This window comes from Poeciliopsis prolifica, unplaced genomic scaffold (assembly GCF_027474105.1).
Source record: "Poeciliopsis prolifica strain line A6 unplaced genomic scaffold, Auburn_PproV2 SCAFFOLD005, whole genome shotgun sequence".
NCBI classification, from domain to species: Eukaryota; Metazoa; Chordata; class Actinopteri; order Cyprinodontiformes; family Poeciliidae; genus Poeciliopsis; species Poeciliopsis prolifica.
The window spans coordinates 15,041,250-15,052,658 of NW_026562380.1; the positions used below are offsets into that span (position 1 = coordinate 15,041,250).

The window sequence follows — 11,409 nt, forward strand, 5'->3', positions numbered from 1 at the left end:
TTATTTTTTTTTTTATTTTTTTTTTTTTGCTTTTCTGTGGCTCTAGTTTTAAACATATAGCCCATAAGACTTTAATTAGCTTTTGTGGCACTTTTTTTAACTTTCCTTTTATGAATTCATTATGTCAATGGTATTCTTTAAAGTTCAACATTGTTTTTTATCTCATAGAAAGTCTGAGGGGGGTGGGGGGGATTTCAAACAATGAGACGCTAAAGAAAAGTTTAATTAAAAATACAGTAGAGAAAGACAGAGATGACTGTAAGACGGTGCACTGTAATCAAGAGGTCACCCCCAGAGTGACCCACTTCACTCCCCTTCTGCTTGGCATGCGTGAATTCTTTTTTTGATTCGAATAGTGATTAATCCGAGAGCACTCGAACGCACCATGAGTTCATTTTCATGAACGGGAAATCACCGGATCTTCCAGGAGATAATGTAGCAAGGAGCAATTCCCCACACTGCCAGGAACTATTTTTATGTAGATGTCTGTAAACAAAACGGTTTCAGAAAAACTGTTTATCTTTAATACAACAGGGAAAGGCCGATTTTGACCCCGAAAGGGTCAGAATATATGTAAAAAAAAAAATGTGTCTGACTCATCTAATAATCTCCCAGTTGTAATTTTACACTAAATATTAAAGGGCTGTGGGACATGTGTGCATTCAAGTTTGAAGACCCTGAACTTCATGAGCTGATTCCTGCTTCCTCTGAGGGATACATCCCACATCCTGACGTCAGCTGGATGTGAAAGCTTTTCTCCCCACTCCAGCGTCCAGCTGACGCATTCACTTATCTGCTCCACACCAGGAATTTGAGGTAAGCAGGGAACCCTGGATTTGGGGGAAACTTTGTTGTCAGGATAATCTCGAACTTACATCCATGCCGTTGCTGTTGTTTTGATGTAAAGATGTATTTATGTCAAGCTTGAAACTTTGTGAGAAGATTTACAGCCCAGCCTGCTGTGTACTCTCATGTTACAGCATTCCTCTTGTTGTGTTATGCAATGCAGACTTTATGTGCGCAAAGAAACCAGCTAAAATGCTGGACTCAGAGGATTTCTCACTCTCTGGTTGCATGTGAATCCAGCTGAAGGATACTTTGGGAATGTTAGGACAGCAGTTTCCCTGACTGACACAGCGACTATTTCCTAACATCCCCCAGAAATAATTGCAACACCAGATATTGGAAACGGTGTTCATTCACTTCTGTGTGAGACGATTTCGTCTGGAAGCTCTTAGAAAGCAGCAGTCAGTCTGGAGAAGTGGGAGGAGAACGATTAGTGCTTGATGTTGAAACATCTTCTCTTCCCAGCCAACCCGCCTCTCAAACGTCAACTGGTTCGATAAGGTTCCTCAACATTATCAAGCGCGATCTGTGGACTAAAATGTCAAAATCTGTACAAACATAAAAACAGTGACGTTTAAGTCTTTCTACATTATTATTGTTTGTCTCAAAAAATAGCGGTTAAAAATCTCTGCGAATTGAGAAATGTAACCCTTGACCTGTCCCCTTTGCTGACCGGCCAATCAGAAACAAAAAAGATATGATTTTATTTTTATTCTGGTCAGTGAATGCAGCTTGTGTTCGAAGCTAGCAGGTAACTCTGAGAGCAACACTCTTAGGTGTGGAAGTTGTTACTGCTGGAACCAGACCCAAACAGAGACTTACTGAAGGAAAAGTGAAAGTTCCATTTCCCACAGAACTATCTTGACTGTTCAGGTTTGAGCTTTTTAAAATCACTGGAAATCTTTCCCAAGCTCTCTGATTTGTGCGTTTCTTGTTAAAACTCTCAACCCTTCTGTCATTTCTTTGTTTTTTACTTCCAATGTGTAAGTTTTGAGGAAAAACAGTAGTTAAAAATAAATAGTATGTTTACTTCTATAAAAAAAACAGCTTGTCTTGATATATTAAACTTTGAATGTTTACAACATAAAATAAAGTGTGGCTTAAGACTCTTTGAAGCTTAATGTAAAACTTTCAGGATTGTGCAACCAGCACATTACTGAACCACAACTGGGATGGTTGACGAAGATAAAACAACAAAACATTATATGCTTTCATTTGGTCTGACCTGAGATGGTTCTGCTTTCAGAATGGATCAGCACCCTTTTTTGGTTTTGTTTGTTTCCTGTTGTGACTTGAGAGTTACGCACATCTATGTCTTGTTCTGTTCCCACGACTTTGACGTGTGAAACCGTGCTGAGCTCCAGTGGAAGGCTCCTGTTTGCAAGTCTGTCCACTTCATCTGATGACTTGTATGATAAAACTTAAGAGGTCTCTCGGAGTCTAATGGCTTTCAAGCCACCATTACACTTCGTGTGTTCATAAGTTGAGCGCAGATCTTGCCAGGATTTCCAGGAGAATATTGTTTTTAGGTTGATGTTGCACAGTGTTTTTTCTTCAAAGTGTACACAATTCTGCTGAAATACCGAATAACCAAGGATAACACCAATAATGATTAAATTTACTTGTAAATAAGCTAAGTTATCAGGTGAGGTGGGATAAAATGATCAATAACCTAATTTTACTGACATAAACTAACACACAGGGTCCAGTCTGTTTTGTTAGGAGTCTGTCTGCATCCTACGTCTGCATTTGATAATATTTGCCCAATCTCCCTTGCAAAACTTCTTCAAATCTATAAGACGTGTGAGGACATCTCTTCTCCACGTCCCTCTTTTGTTGTAAAATGCTGTGGTTGAGATGGACACAAGCGCAGAGAGGAAAATCGTAAGTGATCACGTTTGTGTGTTTTTTTGTTGTTGTTTTTTTAAGAAAAGATTTACAAAAATTGAGGAACAGATTCGAGAGAAACGGAAATGCGAACAAACTGGAAATACCCAAGCACTCGGCACAAAGGGAAGCTGGCATGAAGGATTATAATCGATCCTCTAGGCCAGCGGAAAAAAACCTGGGCAGCTATCTGGTGAAGCTGACGGGCTTTCAAACTATTGGGAAGGAGGATAACGCAACCGGGTTTAAGAAGGACAGAGCAGGGAAACTGATGAAAGTCAACAAAAAACAGAAAGGAAAACAGGGAGAACAAAAAAAGGGAGAACAAAAAAAGGGTCACACTAAACCAGGCGATTCACACAATCCTCTTTACTAAGTGTTGTCTACATTTAGCTTGACGCTGTTTCAGGTGAGCAGTAAAAGCTTAATGTATCGCCACTGGAAAACACTGCTGAAAAGTTTCGGTTGGTTTGAGCCACCTTTTTTCCTTTCCAGCGTTACTTTATTTAGTTTTATGAGAAACCATAACATTCACAAACAGAGAGCTTTAGTAAAAGCTGACATTCAGTAAAAGCTGAATGTCAGGCAAAGCTGAATGAAGTTCTGGCACCTCTTCTTAAAAGTTTTAAGGCAGAGTTCATACAGTTTCCAGTACACATGCATGGCAAATCTAAAAGCCTGTATCAAATTTTTAAAAAATCCAACGGTCATATTTGGACTTTTCTGTACCCTTCTCCTGACTCGTACCTTTGCACCGTGATAGCCTCTCCACCAAAAATGGTTTTAACTCAACGATGAACATCAGCAAAGTCTTACAAGGAAAGATACAAATTATTTCAAATGAATGAAATTCAATATAAATATTGTTATGTGTAAGAAACTTTCAAACCAGAGAATTTTACATAAACAGTCCAGAGGATAGTTTACAAATGTCTCAGCTCATTCACAGCTGACCAAACAAACAAACAGGAGCCAGTGTGAGAGAGCTGTTTCAGATCCAATGAACTTGTTTTCTGATTCTAAAAAAGTAAACATGTAGATTGTATTTTTCCTGATCTCATCGTACTTGTCGTCTGAACATCAGATTTGCAGAATTCACCAATGGTCAATACTCGAATTTGCATTTCAGTGTCTTTTCCAGACATGATGGGCAATTGCCAAATACTTGACAGGGAATGAATCAGCCAGCGAAGCCACTTCGTCATAAAAATGAGTCAGCTCAGGCTCATAATGTTCGATTTCATTTCACAATTTAGAAACAAGAAAAGATCTGACGTGTTAATTTTGAAAAATGACTTGATGTAAAATTGAGAATAATCAGACAGAAACCATTAAAATTACAAAAGCCACTTTCTTTACACAATTTAATTTACACAAGGTTTTTTTATTTGAGTCGTAAAGTCAGAGGTACGGCCCTGACTTTAAATATTATATCTAAATATTGGATAAAAAAAAACATTAACTGTTAAACTGAGTGGGATGAGATATTTTGTACATAGCTAGGAGTATTTTAGGGTTATTGGTGTTAGGAACTATTTACATTGTTGGTATTATCCTTGGTTAACAAACATGATGAAACCACGGTTGAGGTTAAACTTGAATCATTTTTGAACCACAGAAAACTTTGAGTTGACAGAGTTTTTTCACGTCAGCTGCTGAACCATTTCACCTGAGAAAGTTTTCACTTTAAAAAAGTTTTAAAATTAAAATTTATACCTACAAAGTAACGTGGTGTTTAATTGTGAAGTTCAAAATGCTGAAATCACTAAAACGTTCCTAGAATATTTTCATGAGCCAAAATTTTTTCCTCCTCAGGCTCCTTATTTAAACCTACTGTAGACATATGAGCCAAAATTTCATAGTAAACGTTGGTATTTTTTAATTTTTTAATCAACTTCCACTGAGTCTTGGAAAATTCATGTTAAAAATGTTCAGGAACCTGATTTTATTCTTTAAACATTCTGTGGTCAAAACATTTTCTCTGCTGTCCAATTCGCTAATCGCCCGACCCAGCCTCAGGAATCAGATCTTTCCTTTTGGGACATTTTGCTCTGCTTTAGCCAGTGCGTGCAGTAACTACCGATAGGAAATGTTAATTGTGTTGCCAGGCTTGAATGCAGAAAATGCCTTCAAAATACTAATTCTCCTCCTTTTCTTATTCTAACCCCGGGTCAGAGGAGGAATGCAGCGGTCAGCTCTGTCCGGTGTTCAAAATAAGGCCCAGAGTCATGTTCCTGCTCTGATACCGCTGCCAAACCAGACGAGACCTTTAAAAAAGCCAAGATTTCAAGACAGTGTTTTCCCTGGAATCTCAGAGCAATCCACACACACATATAATTTTCCGACTGCGCGTGTTTTTGTATGTGAAATTCAATGAGGGCTCGCCAGGCCAAACACTATATCCCATGTTGCTGCAGTCCGGGAGGAACACACCCGTCGCAGACCTTTTGTGTGTTTCTAATTGAAACAAATCCTGATCCAAACCAGCTGTCCATGCAACAACATCCTCTTCCTTCGTTCTGTGGCATGAAAACACTCAATGGATGTAGAAAACTCATGAGATCGACCGCCGAGTGTTGAACTTCGATGTCTACCTGTGATAAATGCCCTGAACGGGGTTGCAGACGTACGTTGACCTCCTCTGAAAGGTCAAGACTGCTAGTCTCAGCAAAGGTGAAGTGAATAAAAGGTGTGTCTGAGTGAAGGAACGAGTGGAGGTCACGTCGTTTCCATGTTGGGTTTCGAGAAAAGTTGTTTTAAATTAAAGCTGCAGAGCCAAAAGATGAAATTACATCAAGTTACTCCTGGAATGCGGCAGATTGTGGTGAGAGTGTTGAGATGCTTTGCATTTCTCTGCAAAGATTGTTCAACCTCAGGTATTTTTAAGACAGCAGGACAAATAGAAAGTTACGGTTTTTTATTACTATTATTATTTTACATAAGGCCATTTTTATTTCAATCAAATGGTTTGATGGACGTTAACTAGAAATCAAGTTTGCTCAGCAATGTCTCTATTCAGTGACAAATATATCTGACGTTTAATAATAATTAAAACGACCCGAATTGATCAGATTTATAGGAGGAAAAACCTCTCTAAAATCACTAAAATCAGTTTTTGTGAAAAAGTGCTGAAGTGAAATGCAGATTTCTGTGCCTGTGTCACCAGTAATACGTAAAAAGAAGCAACCTGAAACAAATATTCTTTGGCTATATAAAAAGCTAACTAAACGACGTCCTTAGAAATGTATCCAAGTGGCTGACCAGATCCATTTAGTTAAATGATCATCAGATAAAACAACCAAACCTCTAAACCTAACATGTTTGAGAATTTGCAGGAGAAACTACATTGCTGCTGTGAATCTATACAGGACCGCATATAAGTTCAATGCCTTTTTTTGTGTGTTTGCTTTTTTGCAGACACAAGATGGTCATTAAAAATAAAAAAAAATAAAAAAAAACAACTCTGAAGGGAGACCCAAACCAAGAGATGTCAAGAATAATTCAGGAACCAGAGAGATATTGGACTGCCAATTCAGAGAGACGTTTCTGCTCTCAGCGACTCAGATATTCATAATTAATTAACTGCCACTTGTTTTAATTTAGCATTATATAGTAAATTAGGACACAAATAAAAAAGCCTGTTCTGAATTTTTCACTGTAATGTGGAACAATCTACTGAAGGCAAAATGAAATGAGGACCTCTAATAGACAGAGCGACTTGGAGTGGTTGCTCAAATCCAGGCTTTGTTTAAGAGTGGATAAATCAAAAAATTTAAGATTTATAGAAATCTTAGAAGAAGTCTGATTTGTAGTTTGATTTAAAAAAACACTTGGAAGTTGAGAAATTAATAAGAAAGAAAGAATTTATAAAAATGTCAGACGAAACCACACATCCCGGCGAATGACCGTCAGACAGATCCAGCTGCCCAGACTAATGGTGACATAATTATCCTGTCGGCGCCACAGCAGGACTTCGGGTCAGCGTCTCCCGGGGAGGTAAAGGTTTCGGCTGTAAAACGGCACCATAAATCCAGAATAAATGTGAATGAATGTGTTCGGGATGCTTTGCCAAGATCAGGCCACTGCAGCGAGCAAAAAAACAATCTCATTCTCAAACCAACCAGGCTGACAACCATAATTCCTGCCTAAATCATGTCCAATCACACAACCTCTCATTTTTACACTAAGTGCTCCTTTGTATTTATATCTGTTGGTGGTTTGAGAAAAATGTGCGTATTTTAAATTCCTTCAGTGGTTTTCTGTTCTGTGTTTTGGTATGTTCCTCTACGTTCATCACTCTAATGTTAATAGATGACTTAGGCTCACTGACCTTCGTTAGTACTTCAGTAAGGGGCTTAGTGTTTCCCCCCGCCCCTGTTTGTGAACAGTTCTCTGCTGGTCAGGGATCATAGTGCAGCATCACACCTGTCAGTCAAGCTGCAACTTTTTCATTCAAACTATTTTATTCAGTCACTTTTTCACACTTTAATCTGTCGGCCTGACGATCAGAGCGATCAGTATGATCATTTTTCACAGACTGCTGCTGCAAAATACATGAAATAAAGTTCAACTACTGATAACTTGTCCTTTAAAAACTCAGAATATGTAGCTGAGAATCTTCTCAGTGACTGTGTTTCCATTGTGTGCACAATTGGAAACATGGCAATTTTGAAAAAAGAAAACTCAAGTTTTTCAATAAAATGTTTTGAAGCCAGGATGAGGGGATTTTTGGTCTTATCACAACTAGTTTATTTTGCAAAACTGTACTGCAAGCTTTTTTCTTTTTTTTTGCATCATATGTGTAACATGATCAAAAACCTGATGTTGCCACTGCCGCAAACCACAAAGAAGAAGAAAAAAACAGGAGCAAGTTTCAGGATGACAGCGCAGAATGTTTTTCAATAATTTATCACGCGAACAAACTTATTCTGGTAATTTTAATTGTGTTTTTCAGAAGACGCAAGCTTGGTTTGTAGCTCATTAGACTGAAGTGGAGATGACTCACAGTTTGTGTCTCCAGCCAGCAGCAGCTTTTGGACAGGGAGAGCAAGGCTAATGACAGTTAAAGTATATGCTCTCCCAACAACAGGGTTACTGCACAGAATTTGTTCGCTGCTGCTGTTTTGAAAAGCAGCAGGTATGGGGAAACTTCAGACACCGGTTTGACATTTATTGCTGACTTTGTTTTTTTTTTTTTACTTAAATTTCTTAAATGCATGCCTTTCAGATTCTGTTCGTCAGCTTTAGGTTGTTTTAAGGCCTTTAGAAAAACAAAGACGGAACTGGAAAAGGAACAAAGCAGCAGTAAAAACCTCAAAAATCTCTTTGAAAAACCTTCAGAAAGTCAGGAGAGACATATTCAAAAATCGTAAAAATGCTAATGTAAGTCACTTTGCACAGAAGTAAACTTAAGCAACTGTATCTGAGACGTCACCTTGAGGTTGTTTAGAAAAGACTAGAGGTTATCAAAAACAGCCACGCTTGATTGAGGTGGAGGACGACCTTCTGTTTGGAACAATTGAAGGTCAAAGGACAGGAAGGAATTCAGATAGCAACAAAGTTGGAGACAAACATCAATGAATAAGTCATTCTCACTGAACCTGAAACCAAGTAAGACAGTTAAACAGCCTCAGATACCTGCTGAAAGGCATTCAAACGTCAACCTGCAGAAATGTTGAGTAACAAATGTTTTTATGGTTAGTTTGATATACATAAGAAATTATCTGAATGCATCACTGTGGGAACTCCAGCTGCTTACTTGTGAAATTGTACAAAATTATTTTTAAAAAAGCAACTAAAGCCAGAGGTTTTATTCCATTTCTGTTTTCTGCTGGCTCAGGTGCAGACAGGCCATCGCGGCCCAGGGGTCAGCCCTCTCCCTGAGACTCACCTCCTGCTGTGATGGCTCCCTCCAGCCCTCCTGCTCCTCTGCTCCACCTGCTGCTCTGTGCGCTGATGGCCGACCTGCGTTTGGCTTACATCACGCACGGCAACTTCATGTACTACTCCAGGAGCCAGGACTCTCAGCCGTGCAGCATGTCTTCGATCTCCGACTGCAGATGCAAGAACTTCCAGCTGTCCAGCGCCCACAGGCCCCTGTCTCAGTCCTCTCCCGCTTTCCAGGGGAAACATTTGACCGTGTGGTTCTCGTCTCCCGCCACCGTAATGCGTCTGCTGAACAACTCGGAGGTGAGGCACCTCACGCTCATCCACTGCGGGCCTCCCGGGGAGCCCCGGGGGGCGGCCTCGTTCTCTCAGGAGGGTTACTTTGCGGTGCAGCACCTGGAGAGGCTGACGGTGGTGAACGTGCCCGAGAGGCCGTTTCACCCCTGCACCGACGCCAACTGCGCCAAGAGGGCAAACGCTCACCAGGACAGAGACAACAGCTTTGCATTTGACTCAAACAAGCCCAACAAGGACAGAGACACCAACATGGACCTCGTTGCCGAGACAATGAGAGGCTCTTTGAGAGCGTCCTCGCCTCAGATCCAGGACATCTTTCTGGGCCGGGAGCGTGGAGCGGCGCATCACGAACAGGCCCGACTGGGAATCATCCACAGCTCGGTGCTGGACTGGGGGGCAGAGATCAAAACGTACACGGTGCTAACACACATAGACAGTCACGGGACGCTGCCTTTCCCCGACCTTCACCTGGCAAAATTACCAGAGGCGTCGGTCATCTATGTCAGCTTTGTGTACTGACAAAATGCATACTACGAACCACCGATAACATAACGCAGGCCTCTATTCGGATCCACACTGTGAATATTGTCCGTGGGTGGATGGAATCTGATATAAAAAGGTTGTTGGTTCACATATTGCTCTGTGTTTTTAGGTTCTCTAATTCACAGGTGTCTGGCGTAAGATAATTCAATACATCACAATTCGTAAGGTTTACATTCAGACGAGTTAACAACCTGAGAGAATCCATTTTTTCATGAGTGAGATTTTTCAGCTGTAACCAACTGTTGCACATTTGTACAAGGGTGTCAAATATGGGTTACATTGTAACAATAGTTGTGTTATTTCTTCCCACTTTGTTGTCAGACAACAACTCTGTCAGACCAGACACTTTGATTGCAAACTCACAATGCAAACAAAGAAAAGCACCCAGAGCTCAGCACACCAGGACGCCGGGCGTCCTTTGTTTTCTGCTGTTTATACTGATCTGATTGTGAGGTTTCAGTATGAAGTGCTGCATGGAGGCAGCTTCCTGTTTATTTGTGCCCCTTGATAACAATTGGGAGCGACAGGGTCCTGCACTTGATCAATGTCTCGGTTTGGCACCCTTCACAGAGAAACAAAAGGAGAAGTCCAAACCAAAGAGGGCAGTCGGGAGATTTTGTTGCAACATAAACATCTCCCAGTTCATCTTTTATGTTTCAAACCTGACCACTGCTTCCTTGTTTCTCAGCAGAGATTCGAGGTTTGTTTGCAGCGAAGTGAGTCAAATGTACTTCAGAGTCTGAGCCACAAGGTGGCAGCAGATACGTTTGAGTAAATTACAGCGACGATGAAGAACAGAGGACTGAGAGAGTAAAGGTTTTTCTTTTCTTGTTTACAGTTAATATAAACCTGAAATTTAACTCGAGTTGCGATTGACGATAAAGAGTCCTGCATATTTATTTGTTGCATTGCTATGGAGACGTATTAACAGTCCGTCATCAGAGTCTGTTTAAATTTCATAAGCAAAAAAATAATAAATGATCTGTATAACGTTAATTTGTTGCCCAAATTTCTTTTTTTTTTAATTTCAAAGATCAGTGTTGCATTATAAATTTTAAAACGCATATTTGATGCAATATTGTGGACAGTTATGCAAGTTATGTAATTTCTGGAATGTCTGAAATAATTGCTCTGCATCACTGGTATAGAAATAACACGTTTATATGCATCTCCATTCAGACATATCCATGTCATTAATTTTCAGCTGCATGTCCAAAAGTCTTGCAAAAAAAAAAGGATATTAATTTCAATAATTCAATTCAATTCATATGATATTTTTCTACTGATTTTGCTCTTTCAAAATTGATTCTAATTTCCAACTAATTTACACACTGTTGTGATAACAGGATAAGTCAGAATAATATGTTAGCCACTTCTGACTTTTGTTTGCCAAACAACATACTTATTTTTTCTTTTCAAAACAATAATTGTAGAGAATCTCAGTGTTACGATCCTTAACTAAGAATGCTTTGAATTAAAAATGATTAAGATGTACTTCTTGTCCATGTCTTTAAATCTTGCTGCTGGACGGTCACACAAATCAAAGCAAGCCGGCTTGCATAAATCTCTACACAAGCCGGCTGATGTGATGCTGCGACTGCACCTCACTTTCTGAGTCAAGGGTGTAGTGGAGGTGGGTCGGCTTCAAAATCACCCACCGCATCGACTCATCCACAAAGGAAAATGGACATGATTAGAAGTGACTAGAACTGCTCTGCAATTATAAAATGAGCAGTCTTTATATGCTCATGTTTATAGTATGACACTGTGTGCATAAAAAAAAAAAAATCCAGTCTGATGAAATTATGGAGTGCTTCACATACAAGACGCATTTTTATAGACGCATCTAATTCAGCTGAAGTTTCGCTTGTAATTCTTTCACTAATTCAATCATTAGTCATAATGATTCATGATTTGCAGTTAATAAAAAATCTAAACACAGTGCCTCAG

General features: G+C 39.7%; 1 protein-coding gene across 1 annotated transcript; it reads left to right on the top strand.

Moving 5' to 3' along the window:
• Positions 1–575: 575 nt before the first annotated feature.
• Positions 576–10,953, top strand: si:ch73-52p7.1 (uncharacterized protein LOC100321084 homolog). Its single transcript, XM_055029121.1, has 2 exons — positions 576–816; positions 8,573–10,953. The coding sequence occupies exon 2, from the start codon at positions 8,635–8,637 to the stop codon at positions 9,433–9,435; it is 801 nt and encodes a 266-aa protein (XP_054885096.1). The 5' UTR covers positions 576–816; positions 8,573–8,634; the 3' UTR covers positions 9,436–10,953.
• Positions 10,954–11,409: the final 456 nt, after the last annotated feature.